This window comes from Motacilla alba, chromosome 1A (assembly GCF_015832195.1).
Source record: "Motacilla alba alba isolate MOTALB_02 chromosome 1A, Motacilla_alba_V1.0_pri, whole genome shotgun sequence".
NCBI classification, from domain to species: domain Eukaryota; kingdom Metazoa; phylum Chordata; class Aves; order Passeriformes; family Motacillidae; genus Motacilla; species Motacilla alba.
This window is the reverse complement of record NC_052031.1, coordinates 60,562,784-60,585,716: the sequence shown is the minus strand read 5'-3', so window position 1 is coordinate 60,585,716 and position 22,933 is coordinate 60,562,784. Positions and strand designations below refer to the sequence as shown.

Sequence of the window (22,933 nt, the reverse complement as noted above, 5' to 3'; positions counted from 1 at the left end):
GAAAACCGCTTAATTAATTTACAAGCCTGAATATTGGATTTCTATTTCTAACTTTATATGTATTAACAACAGATTCAGGTCTCTAATTTGGTGGATTAATATCAGTAAGTAAATTTGTAGGTATTTTAACTATTTTTGTCAACCCAGAAGTGCCTATGTATAAAACAATGCTTTCTGCCCCTTTTCAACATGTGAAATTGTCAGTAAAAGCTAAATGTAAGCTGAACAAATGGCTTCTGTGGACAGCTGAGGTTTGTGCTGCAGTGAAAATGTGAGGTCTAGAATGCAGTAATTAGAGAGGGTAGTCAATACTTGTTAATGAAGGCAGTGCTTGTGATCTGTCTTTGAAGGGGGAGCAGAGCAGTGCTGCCTTTCCTGCAGTGCCTTATTGACCTGCTGCAGCAGCCACTCTGCTCAGCCATGGAATAATGCTTTCTTTAAGAATAAATAACTTCTTTTCCAAAAAGTGCTGCAAATAGTTCAGGAAAAATGAAAGGTGCTTGGGACTGCAAGGTTTATGGGTACATAATGTGTGTGTGCAATTACAAGGGGTTTTGGTGGGATTTACAAGCTCCAATAGAGGTCTTTTAAGAAAAATTTCCCTATTTTTTAAATGTGAGTTTTATTTTTGTTAAATAGATCAGTCTAGAGGGTTTATGCATAGCTCGAATGAGGGAAAGTTAGTCTGTGAACAACTTGCTGCTGTGAAAGGATAATAAATGAAATATGAGGTGTTTGGCAGACAAGCTTCAGAAATGTTTCAGTGATTTACTTCTCTGGGAAAGACTACTGCCACGTAATTCCATTAACTGTATGACATGGCTGTGCAGTAGCCAGGCGTGTCACTGCCCTTGAATTTCCATTTTGTTCACTCTGTTATTTGTGCTGTTCCCATGAACTGCTTTCCTGCATCTTTCCCGGGGTGCCAGCTTCTCGGAGGTGATCAGAATAGCCAGCCTGTGGTGGTGACCTCTTCTGTATTGTAGCTGTCAGAGTGAGTTTGTGAGGATCAAAGATGGGGAAAGGGGACTCTATTAGAAAATGAGTCTTTGCATGGCATTCCTTTCAAGGCTATTCTAAATCTGGCTTAAGATGAAGAACGTGTCACTGAGGTCTCTGCTATGCTATTTAGTTCCACAATTATGGAAGAAAGTACCAAAGATGGAGAGCTGCTCATTTTCCCATGAAAAGGGAATGCTACCACTTATTTCTTTTATAGCAAGGTAAATGAAAGGGAGAACTTTTAGGAATTCTCCTATGAGGTGTTAGTACATTGTTTTAACCAATTTTCAGTGTAAATATGTTGCCATGTGCAGGAAAAACAAGTACCACCCTCCCAAATTCTGCTTCTTCAATTTATCATGCTTTTTATGGTTATTAACGTGATTTGGTAGTGATCAAGGCTGTTTTCAGAAGCTCTTACACCACTCTACACATATATTGGGTAAGGTCCTGATATCTCACAGTACTCCAAGCTGCTTTGCATAAAGTAAAACATTCCTTCCTTCAGCTGACTCCTGGGCTCATAATCTTCACGATTCCTGAATATATCACTTGGAAGCCTGCACTGATCTATATGCATTGACTTCTTTTCTTCTTTAAAAATGCTTCAGTTTTTGAAAATATTTTATTTCTCAATTAATATTGAGAACAATGAACACTTAATATCCTGCTACTGTTATAATGGAAAAGTGACTTCTGTCAGAACTGCTCCAACTTAGGAGTTGCAGGATGCTCAGTGAGAGACCACTGGTGCTGGTGGTGGGTTTTAGATTGCCATCCTAATCCAATAGACATTTAAAGCTTCTTTGCCATGGTGTCTGCAAGATGGACATATAAACCTGAGTGGGTTTTACCTGGTGGTATATTGAAACCACTTGTTGACCACTATGTAGCAATGGTTTTCTTTGTAGATGATTTATGTACTGGTGTTCAGTCTTTTACATTTTCTGCACTCAGAAACTCAGTGTGGTGGGACCTGAATGTGGAGCCCACTTCAAATACCACTTGTGTGCTCAAAGATACAGAGTTAAGGTTTCAGCCAGGCCAGAGCCATAGGAAAGACAGGATCTTTCTGGTACATCTGGGGAGAGTAAAAAGGGTAGTAAGTCAAGCTTTTGAGTACACTGAACACCACCAAAACTGAATGCTGCTGTTCACACTTATTTTTCCACTTGTTCTCTTTTTGGTAAATCTTCTCACTGTACTTGAAGTGTGATGGGGTCTTGTTTGGGAAAGCATAACCTCAAAGCACAAATCTTATATGACTACTAGAAGAATGGGCTAGAAGAATGAGCTACATTGGTCTACCTGTGCTTTTTGACAGATGAAAAGCCTTTTTAGATATTTCCTCTCTGCTGTCTTGCTGGAACCATGGGGATCTTCTCTTTCACTGGAGCTGTGCATGGTTTGAAGCAAGGAGGAAAGAAAATGATTCTTTAAACAAGGCATTTGTATCATTGTAGGAGTTCTGGGAACACAGCGTAAAAAACTAATGTTATGTGTATGAAATACCATTTTCAATGGAAAATATTTGCTTAGAAGAAAGTACATTAATGTTGTTCATTTCAGTTCTGTAAATTTTACAGAAGCCAGGCTGGGGTAGAAGAGTCCAGTTTTGCTTTTATAAATCCAAAAAAACCAAAAGCACAGGTGACTTCTGCACTTACTGTTTCTAGCTGAAGTGTTGTCTGTCACACATTTGAAAAAAATCTACCTTCCCATCTTCCTGAGCTGCTTCTTGTATGTCTAAAGCAACCAAGACAAACCAAGCCAAATATAGTCAGAGAACTGTAATTTACACATGGTGAGGATATATGACAAGTTTGGGTTTTAGACTCAGTATCTCTGTTTCCATGCTCAGCCTCAGGTGTGGCAGAGCCCTTCCTCAGCAGGGGAGGCTGATGTATGTGCAAGGTGTGAGGGCAGCCAGCTGCTCCTGTGCAGCTGAGGTCTCTCAGGTTCTCCCAGATACACCTGTTCTGGAAAGCTGTTTGCTAAGTTGGTTCTATCATGAGCTCTTTGTCACTTTTTCTTTCCTCAATGATCTGAGCTGGCCATATATAGCTTTGTTCAGAGCACTTTCTGGCTCAAAAGTTTCTATTCTCTCCTGGTCTCTTGGACATCCTTTTATTTGAGTTATCTGCCACAGTTCAAGAAGTCCTAGCCCTGTGCTCTTTTCTCTACTGCCTTGATATGTGATCTTCCTGTGAATTTTTGTCTTTAGGACCCTGACTTTGCCTAGAAATAGCTCATGGTAATTCCATTTTATTTTTTTTAATCAGACTGCACTATAACTATAAGGTCTGTGGAACATAAAAGCTGTGATACACAGCACTGTAACTGCAGTGAGAATCAAATTTAATCAAATGCAGTCTTTATGTAGTGAAGGTTCCCAGTGATCACCCAGATATCTTGGAGAATAGCTTGGGTTTTTTTGTGAAACTTGTGTCCGTTTTTAAACAAAAATTAAAAATATAAAAGAAAAAGTAAGTGTTCCTCATGAGTATTTTATGTCTGTCAAATAGTCAAAATGAAACTGGTGAGCCAGTGTCAGTGTCTGCAGTTAGGTTTATTTTTAAAACTCTTGAATGTATTCCAGACATGTATTTTTATCATCACACCTCCGGAAGATACAATATCTGATAGATAATTGTAAACTTGATAAACTTTCTTTGCACTTTTACACATCTTGACACTTGAACTTTTAAATACCATTGTTGTATATGTATTAGTACAGCAGAAACGATGGGCTAAGAAATCCATATTTTGTTAAGAAGGCACTTTTTAACTGACTTTTGCAGTGTGAATGTTAATTTTTTTTTTAAATTTACATTTCGCTTGAATGTAGTCAAGCCACTCTGTACTTATGGAAAGCTTCTTTGGTGTCCTGTCTTTAGTTTTGCTCTCTCCTTCTGTGTCTCTTGATAAGACTTTTGAGACTGAAGTAGGATATTGAGGTTCCTGTTTCGTGGACCAGTTTGTTCTGTAAATAGGACAGTGAATGGTTGGCTGGCTAGTTTTTCATCAGGAAGTTTATACTGCCTTAGAGATTTATCTGTCACTGAAAGTAACATCCATGCTGATTGCTCTGAAACAGCAGTGAAATACAATAACCATGACTGAATTGCTGCTGTTGGGATAATGGTGGAGGGGAACACTACAAAATAATGAACTGTCAGGTTCCAGTAGAATTCTGCCCTTTGTTTAGTGTAATGTTTGTGGTTTCCAGTGGCTTCTACTTTTTGTCATGATTACTACATAGGTGTTTAAGCTTCTATAACAGTACCTGATGATAGCCATCTAGTCTTTTGGCAAATTATCACTTTCAGTGCTGAGTAGCTCCCCACACACATTGGGTACTACTCACCCTTGCTACTACAGAGGAAAAAAATTGCATCTGCTTCTTCCCTCAAAAGTGTGAATTTTAGGTAATTTGGTTGCTCCTGATTCAAGAGAAAGGGTAGCAGAATTTCTGGCTATAAGTTTGTAATCTGGGATGAATGTTTCCTGGCTGTCTTGAGTGGTTAAAATAAATGTCAGCTGATTGTGGGGGTGTTAAAGGACATGACACTGTGCTTATGGATCTGGGTTTCTTCCTACACCTGTCTTTTCTATGCTTTTTCCAGCTGATACTCTGTGATATATTTGAAACCTAAGTGCAAATGTTATATAACGAATCACTTTTTTTGTTGGTTTGTGCACTTTTACATCACTTCTTCCTTCATCACCTGTTTGAGGGGGTTTCTGTTAAACTCTCTGAAATATCACAATGGTGGTTTGATCATCCTTCATGTCTCTTTATATCAACGGTGTGCCATACAGACAGACTTTTCTCTTAAAAATATACAGACAGACTTTTCTCTTAAAAATACTTAATCTGAAAAAAAGTAGTTTAGTTTCAATCACACAGTTATATCAGGAAAACCTTGTTGCTTTCTTCTTGTATTTTTTTCTGATTGGTTTTTTAAATAAAATTAGGCCTTTTAAGTCCTAAAATACTTGTGAGTTTATTAACTGTGTTTCTCTAAAATATCAACAAATAGTATTGCTGAGAGCCCTGTACATGAATAATCTTAAAATACCGACAGAAATGTTATATCTGCTGTCTTCCCAGAAGCCCCGTGCATCAGCCAGTAAAAATAGATTGGTGACGATATAGTAGTAGCAACATTCTCAGTCTAGAAGTTGTTCCCTTTGGAGTGGGATGTGCAGAACTAAATCCAGACAGGCACATGGGAGACTGGCAGCCCTGTGGGTAGGGATGTGAGCAAGAAAAAAGCAACATTGGTTGCATTTTTGGAATAGCTCTTTTGATGCTGAACCTGGGAAATCATGAGATGACTTTTAACAAAATTCCCGGGATCCTGGAAATTTGCTGTCTTCTCAGTGGAATTTTTCCATACAAGGTCAGTATCTAAACTCCCTAGTGGCATTTTTCAAATATACTTTTAGAACAGCTAACTCTTTAAACTTGGCAAAGACAAGCAGCTGCAGCCCTAAAATGATCCCTGGCTGCTGATTACCGCTTTCCCCAGCTGGCAAATTTTCCTGTTGTTTTCCTCTTCCCTTTTGTGTCGGGCAGTTGGCGATATTTATTTGTCTTCTAATGGAAAAGCAGTTTCCTCTATCCCATATTAGAACAAAGTCTGATTTTTTTTTAAATTTTGATTCCTGAGGCCCTTTATTTTTTTCCTCTCACATGCAACTGCCTAAAAACACCATGGGTGCCATCAAGAACTGCATATTCATTTTTCTTGCCTTATAAATACCTGCACAGCCTCAAGTAATTAATGATTGTTTCCTCCTCCTGTGTTCATAGTCAGTGGGATTATTAATGCTGGGTTTATGCACACAGAAGTCTGCACAGAGAATTGAGGAAGGAATATGTTGAAGAAAAAATTCATTGTAGAGACAAAGATTTTTACTTAGGTTTCTTGCAGCAATTCAGTAGCTTACCATAGGAATTTTTTTTATGTTTTCAGTTCTCCATGCAGGATATAATCATAATTCCATCATTGTTTGGATTACCATATTTCCCACATTTCTTCATTAACAGTTTTGTCTTTGTTTGGTTTTGGTTTGGTTTTGTTTTTTCTTTTCTTTCAAAGCATCTGTGTGACAAATGCAGATTTATCTAAATTGGTTTTGCACTTGAAAGTGAGAAGAACACAGTGGTGAGAGTGAATTTGCTTCTTTGAAAAGGAATAAAGTATCATAGTTTGTAATGGAGCTCCTTTATCTCATAGAAGGTGAAGCCACCTTTCTGGATGGAAAGGCTTTTAAAACTAACTCTACATGTTTTCTATGGTGTCTTCTTGATAATCTATGATCTCTTGTCTAAACTTAGCCTCTCATCTAAACTGCATCTCTCTATTGCCCCAGAGTAATCCTGTAAGCTACTCCTCTCCATCCTAAATAAACTGTGCAATATTTAATGGTCAACCAAAAGTAAAAATTCTAGATGAGTGAAAAAGAGTCAAAATTAGGTTTTTTTTTTCCATGGTATGAACTGCATTGTTTGAAGGGATATTTTAGCAGCTGTGCTTGTTGTTGGTTTCTAAGTTCCCTGGGGCACCATATGTGTCACCAGTTTGCATATGACTTTAGCTAAGTTCCAAGGTGGTGCTGCACTTCATCTATGGAAATTATCTACAAACTTTTTCTCTGTGAATAATGATAAATTGATATTTCTATTATATTTTCCTAATCCCTGCCCTTCTCTGAATAAAAGCCAAAGAACCCAAACCTAACATGTTACTCTGACATTTATTATATCAATTTATTTTTATACAAGTAGTTGTGCCATGCCTTCATACACCAAAAATGTAAACATTCTTTCTGTTCTATGAAGTTACTGAACTCAAAAGCTCTTCAAAGGACCCTTGGGAAAGAAACCCACCAGAACAGCTTTGCAAAGTTCTTCTTGTCTCTTTCTTTGTTTATGCCTTCTTTCTGTCATGTACACAAACAGTTCAGGACAGGGAAGAACTTAAAACGCTTGAAACAGAGCAGATGGAGACAGATAGTGACTAACAGTTACTGATGAGATTGTTGTACTTTAAATTATGCTCTAAGTAAAGCAATTTCCCTGGAGGTAAACTGGTATTTGAGCTTAGAGGAGGAGCTACCTTATGCTGCTGTACTTACATTTTAAGGAATGTTGCCCTTTGGGTATGGACAACATGGTCAGACATAGATTCTGGGGGTGGCTTTGGCTCCCAAAGCACTTTTAATTGTCCTTTAGAAGACACTGGTCAATTGCTAGGCCAGCCAAATGGCAGACAGGGAAAGAAAAGGAATTCCTTTTCCCTGGGTTAACCCTGACATTGATACTGTTCCATACTGCTGTGAACTACCTGGACAAGGGAAAGCAGAGCATCTGCAGCAAGTTTGGGGATGATATTACATGGAGAGGGGGTATGGTAGGGAAGCTTTTCTGAATGACTTTTTCAGACTGGAAAAAATGGATTGAGAGGAAGTGGATGAATGGATTGAACTTCCATGCAATTAATTATGGGCAAAAAAGAAAGCTTTACAGTCCCTGATGGAAAAATTTCTGTGCAATAGCAGAAGCTGGTGCTTAGAGAGCAATGCAGATATGGGGAGCTTACGAGACAATAATTAGTGCACCAGCTGTGTTGGGTCATGGAAAGTTAGCCTGTTAGTGGTCAGACTGCATCTGGAGTATTGCCCCCAGTTTAGGTGGATATTAAGAGGAGATTCTTTACTGTGAGTGTGGAGAGACACTGGAAAAGGCTGCACAGAGAAGATGCGGATGCCCTGTCCCTGGAAGCATTCAAGGCCGGGTTAGACGGGGCTCTGATCAATCTGATGTGGTGGAAGGTGTCCCTGCCCATGGCAGGGGGCTGGAACTAGGTGGTTTTTAAGGTTTCTTCCAACTCAAACCTTTCTATGATTCCTTCAAAACTAAACTACTGCATGAGTTGAGGCAGCAAGTAGTGCAGCTTGATCCAGAGGGGGTCTGACAACACTTGCCTGCCTGTTGTGGTCTGCAAATGTTTTTCTTAGAATTTAGATGCCTGGCTGTTTAACTGGAAATATAAATGGCCCAAAGCATGGGCCTGCTGAAATAACCTTTCTTGTTGGTTGCTGTTCTTTGTAAGGCAAATAGAGTAGTTGTTGTGCCTCCTAAAGGAGAAAAAATATGCACAATCTGCTTTGTCTTGGATAACAAAAGAAATAATATTTCGGTCATGATTCTTGCTTTCTTTAGTTCAGCTCCTTAGCTGCAAGAACTTAAGTTATATTCTCATTGAATATATCATATAATATGTGATACTGTATCTTGAGACATCTTCCTCATTTTTTAAGTTAGTGTGAGCTTCTGTCCTGAAGGAACTATAGACTTAAAATAGAATTTATTCTTGAATACTTATTTTTCATTTTTCCTTCTAAGAGTTCAGGTACATTAAAAAAACAACAGATAAGGTGATAATGAGCTCTAGGATCCAAATCTTGCAAAAATGTATTCCTCAAGGTAGGACAGCAAATATATGCCTGTTGTAGCTGGGTATTTATTTCCTTGATTTCGAATTGATTTCCCAGCTTCATGCATCTGCTTTGAAAGTCTTATGAGAATGTCATCATTCATATAAATAGTTTCAGTTCTGGAAGAGGGAAAAGTCATAATTTCCACCCCCACCTTCACTCCCTCCCCACAGTCTCGTGTCAGTCATGGTAATTGATAGAAAGGCTTAACAAAATATTCTGATGAATGTCTTGGAAATGTTGCAAGTCAATGAAGATGTTCAACCCCTGTACAGAAGAGGTCAAAGAAATCCTTGGAGAAGGCAAAACTGAGCTGTTGTTTGGTTGGGGTTTTTGTTTGTTTGCTTGTTTGTGGTTTTTTTTTGTGGTTTGTAAACACTGCTGTTATTTTTAGTGTTTAAAGGTGTAAGTGTATACCACAGAGTATGTCTTTCTGTGTGCAACTCATTTCAGAGTCATAATGATGATGCCCTAAACCATAAAATTATTAGGAAGCAACTAAAGAAAATAAGTAGCAGTGTTTGCAGTCTAAAATATTGAGTCAGAGTCATGGGTGCATGTGGCCACAGACTTGGCAAAAAGCTGGGCAGCTGCTGAGAATCTGCAGTAAGGGGAAGGGACACAAATTAAAGTGTGTATCTTTTTTTTTTTTTTTTTTGTATGTAGGTGTGCATTCTTTTTCTTTTTTTTTTTCCTTTTATGGCATTGCTCATCTAAACACTTTCTATTTAAAATAAATTTTAGAAAAAAAATTCTAATGTGCACTGACTGAATAATAATATGGGTAGCATGAAGATTTTGGCACAAAGCAAACTTTAGGGCTTTTGTTCTTGTTTAGTTCTGTGATTAATTTCTGCTTTATTCAACTTTTGCTGCATGAAAATATCTTGTGTGCTGCCTTTGCTGATTAATATTTTACCATTTTAATTCAGAGAGACACGTACAGAATGTACAAGTGTAAGGGCAATCAGATGTTGACAACCTGATGTGATTTGATCATGATTAATAATATCTCTGCAGGGCCTGGCTTGTTGATAGACTTCAAATCAACCAGCCAAACAGCCTCACCACCAGCACCCCATCCCCCAATATTCTCAGATACTAAAAAACTTCAGTGCTTATGTGCGTGTCAGTGATCTCTAGCAGCTCCTCTTCTGCTTTCTTCCTTGCAAATCTGAGCCAAGTTATGGATTGGACTAGAGGGATTTCAGGTTTTTTTATCCAATTTTCCTGTTTCAAGGAGTTAGCACTTTTTTTTCCTATTGGCTAGGGAAAAAACAAAAGAGTTTTCTACTGAAACTGGATATTGAGTAGATGAGGGTAAAATACTGCTAAGCTACTGTTTCCAGAATTTCAGAAGCTTTCTCCCTTCACTGTGATGTAGTGTATGAGCAATAAAGTCTAACCCTAAAGTACTCATTGATTTTGGTTGTTTATTTTAAAATAAAAGTTTGTGGAATGTAATCAAACATAGCTATTGTTCTGTTATATTCCTGGAAACGGGAGAGACCACAGTGTGAGCACAGAAACATTCCTCTGAACACACATAACAATTTTGCTTATTTTGAGTTAGTGATTAGTTGCCTTCCTAAACCAGCATCCAGCAGAGACCCTTGCTGTCAAAGAGGAGAGAGTAAAAAGCAAATGTTTATCATCATGTACTGCCCTTAATACATAGGCTTCCTGTATATCCCAAAAGAACTTCTCAAATCTTTCTACTTCCAAATGTAAGCATCAGAAGCCCTCAGCTCTCCAGAGAGATCACTGAGGAAGATGGTAAGGCTTCTTGTGGCTCACAGCATCCTCATAGTCTAAATAATTGTGACTAGAATCTCTTTCAGCTATATCCTTGTTGTTTTTCAAGCTCTTTGTGAAAACAGAATTGATGAATTTTCCCTTTTAGAATCAAATATTGAACATTGAATAGGAAACATAGGTTTCCAGCAGCCAGCTGCTGCTTTAGAGGGAGGTGTCAGATGTACAGGATGTATGCTGTGTTCAGAGAAACACACCTGAGGTCAGCTTGGCAATCCTCCACTGCTGCTGTGCTGTGTTGGGTCAGCTGGAGTATTTATATCCACTTTTAGCATCACTTCTGATAAATCACATATGTAGATGTCTTTGCTGTGACAAATACATGCCTTAAATGTGAATGTGATTTCTTCTGAGTTGGGGAGTGGATGCATTTTGGAGATTGGTTGTTTTGGATCATGTAGGACTGAACTGAAAGTAATTTCTGGGGTGCTTTGTCTTAGTTTTGTAGCTTTCAGGTATGAATGTCACAACTTAATAAAGTTTCTACTTGTTATGGAATAGGGGGATTGATTAACAGCTGAATCTGAAACCTGTTAGACTACAAATTTTGCTGTATTGTGTCCCATGATAGTGTGGGATTGGCTTAAAATTAAATATTAGATTACAATTTTCTGAAGCAATGGAAATAGACAAGAGTCAACAACACTCCCCCCCAAAAAAAACCCCAAAACCCCCAGTTTTACAATATAGCCTTAATTATTTGCCATAAAAAGCTTAATGGAAGCTTAAATGAAATACCATGAGTTTAAATAAATGGCAATGTAATATATGATATAATACTACTGAATTCTAAGTGACTGGAGTCCAGATGAGTAAGTGCTCTTTGCAGACTGTAGGATGCAGCTGCTTTCCTGTTGATGACAGCAATCACTCCTAATGGTTATAGTGCTGAAGTCAAAGGTAACTCTGCTAACCACAAACTTTGAAAACCACAATTTTTTTCATTAATTTCTGTTCAGCTATCTCTTCCTTCTATAACCTGAAATTTTGAGAAGAAAGAGTGTGAAAATTTAATGTTTCTGCTGTTACTGTTGTTTCTGCAGGAGGTTGCTAGAAGTAACATGACCCAAAAGATCATTATAATTCATACTGAGCTTTCAAATTATAGATTCAGAGCTTGAATGAAAGGGTCAGAAGGGTTTCTGGGTGAAATCGGGGAGAGTATTGGGAGATGATGATGCTTCAACTCCATTTTTTCATGAGAATGTTGGGGATCTTTGCCCTGCTGGTAGTTAGGAGAAAATGAGAGTGGTTGATTTACACTGCTAGCATCAGACAGCTTTCAACTGAAGAACCATTTAAAAGTACTGTATTCTTTCTCTTCTATTAAGCTGAGAAAGGTATAGTTCATACTTCTGATGATGTAGTTTTCTCATATTTATATTCCCAGGATGGGTTAGACATGCCAATTATGCTTCAGGGCTTGGTGTTGGATGACGTAGTCTCCTGTTTATTTATAAAACTCTTATTGAGCATCAAATATAATTTTTCTGATGTGTAAGTTGTCACACTTCATGAAGCAATAGTACAGTACACACAGACTCCCCTTTTTGTTAGAACTCTTAGGTCCTCCTGCTTTAAAAAAATCAAATTGAGGAACGGACTTGTAGAGAAGCTGCATGGAATGCATGCTGTGGCAGATGAGTGTCTGGCTGTCTAGAGAGCTGCTGGCATCATCCATGCCTGATGCTATGAGATTGTATCTTAAGAAATTTTTTGTTGGTGGTGGTGTTTTTATTTATTTGTTTGGTTGGTTTTTTGTTTTTAATTAAGGTATGGTGGAAATTGTCAAGTCTTCTTCTTTTGCCTGAAAATTCTCTCATACCATTTCAATAATGTAACAGTCAATGCAGGAAGAAGCCAGGAGCTTTTTGCAGTCAGGGCGTGCTTGTTTCTGCTGAATTTTGCATGGTGCAAATGTGTGATATTAGAAGAGTTGGAGGCCTGCTGCTGAAGTTGGATATAAAGACCACAAGGATGAGAAGCAAAAATGGAGGAGCAAATTACAAGCCCTGTCTTGTTTACAAGTTTCCTGCTACAGGAAAATATTAACTTACTACTAGACAGTTGACTACTGTAAAAAGAATAGTGAGACTACAAGTAAAAATAATTCATAGAAGTCCTTTCTCTGAATTTATTAATGTGTTTCCAGTTCTTAACAAACTAAAATACAGGACTGCTTTTCTACAGGGTAACAGATATTCTGCGTTGCCAGAGCTGCTCATTATTTTCTTAAGAAGTGAGGGTTCCCAAAAGGCCTTAAAGGTGAGATTAGAATATAGCTTCCATAATGTAGAAAAGAAAATAACTATTCTTGATGGCACTGAGAAAACGATTCCCAATATGTAAGGAATTTTTTTTCTCTTTTTAAAGAGAAATTTTTCTCTTTAAGACACATTTCCTTTGACATAGGTGCCCACTCAAACAATCTGCTGTTAGTATGTGTTGAAATGCTTCTTGTTGCTTAATTCCTGAGCTATGTCACTAAGTTATGAAATTGAGAACTTCCTCTTTCATAGAGTGAGTTGATAATGCTCATTCTATGTCCACTTGAAAGATTGCCTCCCAAATAAGTAGACTTACTTGCACAGAATCACTGGAATGTAAGGATTTCTGCTTGTGGCACTGGCATTCCTTTATAAGGCATGGGTAGCTGTAAGTAGCTGTCTTTTGCTTTTGTGGGTCTTTTTTCTTTAACAGTTTACTGGTTTTGTTGTTAAATAGATGTCCTCTGGGAGAGCCTCAGAAATATTTGAAAATCAAGATACACACAGTTTTTCTCATCTTGGCCTGTAGCTGATACGTGTATAGATGTCTCCTGAAGAATTAGAAATCTGCAGGAGGCCAGTAACTTCTCTAGTAGCCTGTGACCAGACTTTTCTGTGCAGGAGTAAATCCGTGGTCTAGATCTAGTTTTTCTGCTGATATCAAAAAGAAAGCTTGTTTCTTGCTGTTGTTGAGGACCAAGTCCTCTGTCAACGTCCAAAGGTAGTTGCACTAAATTGAATTCTCATAGCTTGGGTGAGCAGCAGCAGAAGCAGAACAAGAATGTGTTGATCCAAGGCAGTTACCACTACAAAGAGAAATAGAGGCTTGTGACCTTCCTCATTGCACACCATGGACTTGTCTTCAAATTTGAACTTGGTTTCTGACATTTTTCTGACCTTTCCTTCCTATTTTTCTGTCACATGCAGTCTGAGAATAGTTATGATCTTCAAAATTATGGATAGGAGACAAGGGGTGAGTGTCACTATGGCCCCCCACATCATTACCTTGCAGTGCATTGCCAAAGGTTTTATTTTCCTGGAAGATAAGTGTAGGTAATACATTTACTAGAGTGCTGTTTAAATATATCAACATGTATTTATAGATATATTTCTAGATATCAAAATATAAAATACACCCTAACTGTTTAAAATGTAAGTACAGGCAGACTGGATGGAAAATATTTTATTGTAGTGCATATATACACTATACATACACTCTTGCACTATATTATATTAATTAAGGAACATTGAAATGCAGTTAATTGGTTACCCCTGCTGGTACTGCATTCTTTGGACTAATTTTTCCCACCAGTGCAAAGGCAATCAACACTTCAAAAGTGTCTCCAAAATTTTTTTCGTGAACAAGATCAGCTTATTAGTTCTGTTTTGTGCACGTGTCAGTCTTGCTTATTTCTCAGGATGTGGAGTATTTCTTTGTACGTGTGTCTTGATTTATGCTGTTTGGGTTTTTTTTCCCCTTGTCCTTATGTGCAGTAAGTGCCATTAAAGGCAAGCTATGAAAATTCTAGACCTTTCAGGGTACTGCAGTGACTCATGGGCTAATATTCTTCTCTGTTTCCTTGCAGCAAAATAACATAATCCTTGCAAGATCCCTCTTTCTTGCATTGTATGTTAGGGGCACTAATAATACAAGCCTTCACAAGGTGCTTGCTGCCAGCAATACTGTACAGCAATAGGCTGTACTGGGCTGATTACTTTTGTAGGAAATATCTGAAATAGAGACAACCTGCTGTATGCCTCTAGTACCACATATTTGTCAGAAGTCCACCTAGAAGCCCTAACTGTGACCAAGGCCCCCAGTATTCATCAAAATTTTCTAAACAGTTTCTGGCAAAACTTCTTTTTCCTTTATTTTTTTCCCCTCACAGCTGGGAAACTGGTTGCTTCGTCCTGTGGGAGGAGGTAGACTGCAAAGAAATCTCTGAGCCATTTATATATATATATATATATATATATACATATATATACATATAAACAAAAATAAAACCCAGGAATATTTGGGTAGCTCCAGTGGAACACTGTTGGCCTAAGTGGCCCTATAAATTTGGGTTGTAAAAAAGCTTAGTCTCTTGTGTGAGCTAGCATGGGAGGTGGGTAGAATTTTTAGGTTTTGTTGGTGTTGTCTTGTCAGCTATCAGTAAATCTTGTGATGCTGCTTTTCCTTCCTCTTGCCAGTGGAGCTGTCAGCTGTGGGCATGCAAGAAGCATGCTCCAAGTTTGCCTGATCAAATACACTCCAAAATGAGTTTTTTTTTAGATGGCTTTCTGCTCAGTTGACCTGGGGAAGGAGCTTCTGGGTAGAGAAAGGCAAGGTGTATTGTAAAATGAATGTGGTGATCTGAGAACGGTTACAGACTGCCCAGAAAAGAGCTTGTTTGGGTTGGATCTGGCACCAGTGTCTCTAAACCTTAGAAACCTCTGGCAAAGTGGTGCCTGATGAGTTTGGAAAGGAATTTAAATCAAATCAATGTGTGTTATATGAGTGGATCTGCTAAATGCATTTCAGGATTTTTTTCTGCATTGTTTGCCACTAATAAGTTATCCACATGCAGTGGGCTAAAGCATGATGTAATATTTAGTACTGCTCAAATACCAGTGCTCCTGCTGTACCTCAGATTACCTCTGCAAAGACTAACTTCAAGTTCTGGAGTTATAACAACCTTTTTTCTTTCCAAGTTTGATTGATGAAGTATGAGAGCTTCCTGTATCTGCATGGAGGAGTCAAGCTCGCTGAACACCCATAATGTTGTGAGTCACTTCATTGTGGTTGCATTGGTTTCTCTACATTTCCTTACTCTCCTACTGGTTTTGGTCATTACTATAGGATAATTTATAGAGGAGGGAATGTACAGGCTATTCTTCTTCTGGCATTTCTATCTTTGTTTTGCCAGTTCTATCTTTGTTTTTGCAGTTCTGTCCAACAGCAATCTTTCAGTTCCTGTACAGACTTTTCAGAAACTCTTTAGTGAAGCCTAAGGAGAAAGGAAAGCCCTGTGGCCACAGCTCCCACCCATGTGCTGCTCTGATGTCTGCTCTGCTTTCATTGGGAACTTAACTGGTGAATAAAAAGCACAGAGTAGAACCCCTGGGGTTGGGCTCTTCCGCAGAGATGGATTTAGTCTTGCATTGCTCAGAACCACATCCAAAGAGCTGTCTGTGATCTCTCTTTGAGCCTTGTGAGTCTGAGCTTTGGCTGGCTCAGCTGTCAGACGCTGAATGTCAAACCTAGGAGGCTGCTGCTTTTCCATGGAAACACTGTGAGATTGCAGAAATAATCAGGCACGTTGGCTGGTTGCTGTGCCCTATTGTTGGGTGCTTCCAGACAGTGAACTGAATTGTCCTACCTAGACAAACAGAATTTTTAGCTGCAATCTGCTCTACTTTTGTAATACCTTTCTTCTTCTTTTTTTTTTTTTTTTTTTTTTAATTGAATGCATCAGTGTGACAGCTTATTCTGCTGTTGCGATGCAAGCCTGTTGATGGCTTTCCATTTGTCTCCATTCATTCACCGCTTGCAAAGCCAGATCCAGCCCTCTTGCTGCTGGGTAGGTAGCACCAAAATTAGCTGTCATGCCTTGGATGTGCAAGGCCTGACTGCAGTGTGCTCTTGAGGGAGCCTGTGCAATCGTGCATTCTCCTTAACAATACTTCTGTGCGCTACATTTTGCTTTGACATAAAAATAATTCAGTGTTTACAATGTAAAATTCTGTTAATTAGCTGTCTTTATTATCAGCAGTTAGCAAGAGGATTTTCTTTACTAGAGGAAGGGGCTGAAATCTAGAGCCTCTGGATGGCTGGATTTTCTTGAAATCAGATTTTACATCATTTACTTTCCATAATACTTGAAAATTATATTTATCAATGAGCCTGGATAACACTAGATGAGCTTTAGTATTGGCTTTAGGACGAAACAATATCTTTGCTGCAGGCATTACTGACTCGAAGGCAGTACTGATACAGCTCAGTGGGAGAGGTGCCATGAACTGCTTGGAAATGAAAGCAATACTAGTTTACAGAATGTGTTTCAGAGTATCAGGCTGGTGCCCTGCCTGATCTGAAAATAACTGTCCTTGGAGACATAACAGTACAAGTCTTGTTTCTTATATTTCTGTAACTGGAAAGTTATTCTGGAGAACTGCCTAAGAGGGAAGGATAACTTCCAGGCTTGTGGACCAAACAGATCCCCAAGATGGCCTAGTAAAACTCCTGTCTGTGTTTCTTTGTTGTCCTTTAGTGATAGCTGCCAAAAAGAGACATCCACAGAACAGCTGTTGTAACATTGGAGGAAGGATGGCTGCAGGGGATGGAGGCAGTGTCACTGAGGTGGACAGAAGGAGATAGCTCATCTCTCTGCTGCAATTCCCCTTCTATGAACAGTAGCAGTTTGGAAGGGAAAGGTTCACCACCTGGAACACTGACATCATGTGAATCAAACGCTGCCTGTCCAAACAAAAGCAAAACAGCTGCCCTTTTTCCAAGCCCAGCACACATCTCCTCTCGGGGCACCCTGTGAAAGAAAAATAAATGCCATAGTCTTGTTTCTTGTGGCACTGAGGAGCATGTGCGGCCTGAAATCGCTGGGGAAGTAACGGGAGTGCAGCCTGAGGTCTCCTTCTGCATCTTCAGAGCCTTTATGCTTGCTTATGAGAATAGATGTATTTTTTTATGCTCTTAAAAATGTAGACATCCTCTTTCCCTTGAGGTGTACTTCTTCAGTACTGGATGATTTGGAGCTAAAAGGAACACATGACCATTTTGTGCCCCTGTGCTTGGCACTGGTGGCTGCACCTCAAATTCTGTGTTCAGTTCTGGGCCTCTCATTACGAGAAAGACATGGAGGTGCTGGAGCCTGTGCAGAGAAGGGCAGTGGAGCTGGGGAAGGGTCTGGAGCACAGATCCTGTGAGGAGCAGCTGAGGGAGCTGGGGGTGTTCGGGCTGGAGAAGAGGATGCTCTGGGGGGACCTTATCACTCTTTACAACTCCCAGAAAGGTTATAGCAAGGTGGGGATCAGGCTTTTCTCCCAGGTAACAAGTGACTGTCCTTCAGTTTGCGCCAGGGGTGGTTTAAATTGGATTTTAGGAAAAATTTCTTCACTGACAGGGCAGTCAAGCATTGGAACAAGCTGCTCAGGGAAGTGCTGGAATCACCATTACCGGAAGTGTTAAAAAAATGTGTGGATATGACACTGGGGGACATGGTTTAGTGGAGAATACAGTGATACTGGTTTAACAGCTCAACTCCATGATCTTGGAGGTCTTTTCCAACATAAACAGTTCTATGAGTCTGTATTTATGTAGAAGTTGATTTCTCTGTGGAAACAAAGGTGATACTATCATAGAGCAGATCGATGTATTTTTTTCACTTTGTTTGGCAGTAAATGTTGCAACTGTCAGGAATTACAAGCCCGTTTCACTAGAACTCTAAAACATGGTATAACAAATGGGCAACAACTTGAAACCATGCGTGTGTGGGGCCTGACATGTCACTTACTGTCTATATACCTCATTCTAAACTCACATAACTTGTTTTGGGTGAATAGATTTTTAAGTGGTCATTATCAAAAAGGCACACCCTGCCCCCAATCCAATTTGAAAAACATACATTTCTAAAGCTTAGTTTCAGACTTCATCAGCCTGAATAAAATGGCAAAATCTTGGTCGGTCAGATAGCAGCTGGGACTGGAAAAGCTGAAGCACATGGTGTCATTGTTGTGAAAGACAATCCTTACAATGGAATTAGTTCAGGACACCGGATGTCAATATCTTCTTTATTTTCCATTCATGTCTTCCAGCTAAAACCAGTTTATTCCTAAACTTCTGTCTCTGAGACAAACAAGAAGGAGAGATGACTAAATTTTCTTTTCTTTGTCCGCCCCTCCTCAGAATCATTTTGGATGTGCTGTTTTCCTCTGTCCCTTTCAAGGATCTTGAATAAAACTTTTGTTATATGAACAGAAGATACTTTTCTTAGCATTGATCCATATATGTTACCTATTGCTTCTATCAAAGATTGTAATGCGTCCCTTTGGCCCTTCCTTTGTGTGATGGCTGCTCCACATAGTTGATTTTTTTCCATTGTGTCTTTAAAATTAGACCTAATAATTAAAGAAATTCCAAGTAAGAAGCTGAAATGGATTCTGACTGCTGTTGCCCTTCATTCTGCTAGCAATCCTCCTATAATGAGTACAGCTAGTTCTTGTTCCAGAACAGATGGTCTAAGGGTTTTTATGGTGTATGGAACAGGTTTTCCAATACCAAGATGGCTTATAATATTTCAGTAAACAACTTAATTTTTAAATACAAAGTTGGAATTAACATAAATCTAGAAAACTGTTTTGTAGGAGGTGTCCCTTTCATGATGGGGAAAAGACCAAAACTGAACTTGAATCCCTATAATTTTGAAGTAATTTTGCTAAGAGTTATAATTTCTCCATTTTTTAACCCTAGAAAGTCATAAGTGCATTAAAATCTCTAAGTACATCAAACCTAATTTCTGAGCCACTGTCTTTATTTTTAAGAGGCAAAAAGGAAATGGTGTTGCTGCCTTTCATGATTCTTTATTGCTGGAATTTTTTATTATTAAAAATTGGCAAGTTGAATAGGATGCTGGTTTTTTTCCTTACTTTATTTAATGCTGCTGCTGATTGATAATTAGGTTTGGTGTCCATAAAAGCTTAAGAATTATTTGATGATGTAAGATTGCTTATTTAGAGGAAGAAAAGGGATTGAAATTAACAGCATGAGTCAGAATGGTCTACCAGTCCCAGAGGGCAAGTTGGCAGATCTGGGTTTTGTCCCACACCTTTCTCCAGTATCCACAATAACCTTGTGAGTTCTGTGAGTTCCTTCTGAAATCTGGGTCCTCTTCAGCTTTCTGTGGTGGGAACTTTTGTGTTGATTTCAGATACTCTTGTGCTGTCAGCAGGGATCTGAAAGGCTTCCAATGGTGATGCACCAGCAGTTTAATAGCGGTGTCTCTTACCAAAGTAAACTTCACTGGGCTTGCTGTGAAACAAAATAAACATCCTTTTGCAGCAAGGATGAGGAAAACTGAAAATTTGGGTGGGAGGAGAGAGAAAAGCATAGAGCTCTGTGCCTGAAACCACTTGCAGAAGAAGTTGTGTTTTTGCGATGATGGGATCCAGCTCAGGGTTTTTCAGTCTTTTAGAGGAATGAAAGCTCTTCTGCGGGACCAGGTGGAAGATTAAAGGAGAAAGGAAACCATTTTCCCTTCCTCAAAAGAGTCGTTTGCTGGACCTAAGTTAGCATGCAGGAGCCTGAGGTCCAAATTTGGTGCAGCTTCAAGTAAAATTACCCAGTTTTTTTGACATGCCATTAGTCTTAAGCACTGAGTGGTTTTGAGAGTGAGGCAGAGAAAGTTTGTGTGAGTCAAGGCTATTGTACATTCAGTGCTTCAAACCTTAACTATTTTGAGGCTGTGCAACTCATCAGTATTTAAAGCCGTAGTATGTTCTTTCTTTTATTTTGCAGAGATGATCATTATCAGTTGGATGTGAAAAGCCACTTCCCTTTTCCCTGCAGACATCCTCAGTGGGAATTCTCTGAGCCAGCGCACACACCTTCACTGTAGGTGTGGAGCTGTGCAGGGTCTGGCCCGGCGAGAGCAGAGGTTTCAGGCACACCTTTGATACGGAAAAAAAAAGGCTTTTCCAGACACGCCTCTCCTGGCAGTGCAGCAGAGACAAGGCAGTTTTGCCTGCTGCTGAATCAGCATTGATCTCGGCTGATGAAGAGCAGCAAAGCCTGACAGAAGCCCTGAGACCAAAAGAGAGGGTCTGTGCAATCCTTGTTGAGCAATAGATTATGGTATCTTGAGGGGAGCAATTTCAAAGTCCGGGAGATAGAGATCAGGCAGCAAACGTTTCCAATCGTGCTGAAATCAAACCCATTCAGGGGGAATAAGCCTGCCTTCAGAAAATCATTTTGTCAAGGGAAAACCAGCTCCCAGCTAATTTCCCTGTTTTAATAGCAAATAGAACTCCCGCTTAGCTTCACCTCCATCTCAGCGGGTGTTTCACCCGCCGCACACGGCGGGAACAGGCAGTGTCAAGGTTAAACCCGGTCGCCAGCTTTTGTTCAGGTGTCGCGCCTGCCTGCGAAGGCAGGGCACCTGCCAGGCATGCCCAGTCAGCCCTAGAGCCGGCTCTGCCTGCGCTCCGGCTTCGGGAGGCTGGAGCACAAAGAGCGCTTGTTGCCCCGGTCCCCGGGAGTCTCGCAGCGCTAGCACTAGCTGGGGAGGACTGGTTACCATGGAGGCTGCCATCTGTTCGCTCCCTGCTGGAATGTGATTATCCTCGCTGGGTTGGGAACCAGCAAAAGCAGGGGAGCGTGTGCTGTCGGCAATTATCTGCAATGGAGTGCGTTAATGGAAGGCTGGAATTAGCTAGCTGGAGGAGCACATAAAAGGATTTTACCAAAACTGTTAATGATTTCTAGCCAAGAGGAGCAAGCTTTTTGCAAGGTCGGTGCTAAATTCATTTTGTGTCTAGGTAATTTTTAATTGATGTAGTGGCTTTAAGATTTGAGGATGGCAGCACCACGGAAATAATGCTTATTGTTAGGAGGGTGTGGGGGGGATTGTGTTTTAAGGATCTTCGTTTGTCTGTTGCAGTTCAAGCAGTTTAATCTGGGGTAGTTAAAGTAGTCAGAACAATAACTGGCCGAACTGACACAAATGGAGCAATCCATATCTCTCATCTTTATGAAATGCTGTTTGCTGCCAGATCTGTTTGATTTACGTGTCTTTTCACGCTGGTTGCTTTTTGTCTGAGTGATTTCTTTTTGGATGCGATACGTGTTTGGTTTTCCTACTGGCATGAAGGGTGAGACGAGGGGGAAAGGTTCGAGCAGAGCTGGTGATACAATGGATGTTTAGGGTGTTTTATGCAGTTTGCCCAAGGAAGCACTGTAAGGGAGGCAGAATGCAGGAGCAGGTTTTCCACTCCTCGTTCCCACCCTCTCTCCCTCTTTCGAACTCACCAACTGACCAAACATTTTGGACCATTTCTCTTATAGAGCTTAGTTGTATAAAGACTTGACATGAGTTTTTGGGATTCTCTGCAAATATTGTGACTGTTTTGATGGCTGGACTTTATATAAAGGGGAAAATAAAATTAAAGGTATATCCTTCTAAGGTTTTCTTGTCCTATAAAATACTTTTTTTTTTCTGTGTTGTAGGAGCTAGGAGTATTATTTTTTCCTAATATCTGCATGGTGAACATTTTACTGCAACTCAAATTGCTGACTTAAATGAGGGACATGAAAATTTTGCCCCCCAAAAATGCAAAATGTTGCCTTAGCAGATGTTTTTAGTCACATATGGGCTTCCCCTTTTCAAATAAAGGTTTTATGCTGCATCCCTCTTGCCAGAACTGCCATTTTTATTTGGTGCAGGGGAGAACACTTCTAGAGGCTGTTAATTAAAACTGTGTCAGTGCTAATTCAACTGCTCTGTCCTCTCCTTTTAAGCACTGAAAATGTCAGGGCATTGGAGTCTGGACGGAAAGTTACTGATAGAGTTAATAAGTCACGATTGCAACATATTTGACTAAGATAAATTTTTAACCTACAAGATGCTTTTCAAGTCTTGGTGCCTAACAAAAGTGTGTGTGGGAGGTTGAGAGGGTTTTTATTTCTTTGAGTACTTTAACTGTTTGTGGTAAATGAGCTTTTCTTGTGCTTGTGGGAGGCTGGTATATATGCCTGAAGTTCTTTCAGACATCATGTAACACTCTCGTGTTGGTGGAATTGGGTGAGCACCCTTAATAAAAGCTGTATGAACTTGTAAGTAAAAAAAAAAAAAAAAAATTAAAAAATTCCCTTCCTTCCCCAGAATTTAAATATTGCATTGCCTTTGAAGTTGATAATTTATGCAAAACTTGCTCTTAATGGGTTGCAGTGGACTTGTTCACACGTGCAAGTGCCAAGTCTGTAATTGCATTGTCAGGAGGAAGGGGGCAGATTGGCTTTTGTGCTTGGAAAGAGATTAGACTTTCACCCTTCAGGTGTTATCCTGGACCTGCCTGGAGTGAAGGGCAACCCTTCCAAGGTTATGCTGCTGTGGGATGTTTCTCTTCCCTGCTCTGTTTACAGGAAGGCAGCTACTGCCCACAGGATTCACTGTCACTGCGTGTGAATTACTGTCTCGCTGGCAAGTCTTCAGAGACAGCAACAATCCTAAGGGCAGGAAGGTAATGGCTTGGTAATCACCTTTCCAGAGGTGATTTCTCCTGATTGCTAACTGAGGCTGTGCTCAGGAGCCTGTTTTCCCACTGCCTCTGCTAAACCTGTGTCAAGG

The 22,933-nt window shown here is 39.7% G+C and overlaps 1 protein-coding gene across 5 annotated transcripts in view; it reads left to right on the top strand.

Annotated features, from left to right (window-relative positions):
• The window catches only part of FGD4 (FYVE, RhoGEF and PH domain containing 4), a 104,927-nt gene that overhangs the window by 15,211 nt on the left and 66,783 nt on the right, over positions 1 to 22,933 (top strand). The window contains exon 1 of one of the 5 annotated variants that reach the window (XM_038153236.1): positions 12,845 to 12,981. The exons of 3 other annotated variants lie outside the window; for them this stretch is intronic. In XM_038153236.1, the coding sequence (XP_038009164.1) occupies positions 12,972 to 12,981 (10 nt within the window). In that variant the 5' untranslated portion in view covers positions 12,845 to 12,971. Of the gene's footprint in view, positions 1 to 12,844; positions 12,982 to 19,161; positions 21,098 to 22,933 lie in introns of those variants that run through there. One more of the 5 variants, XM_038153237.1, reaches the window with a different exon arrangement.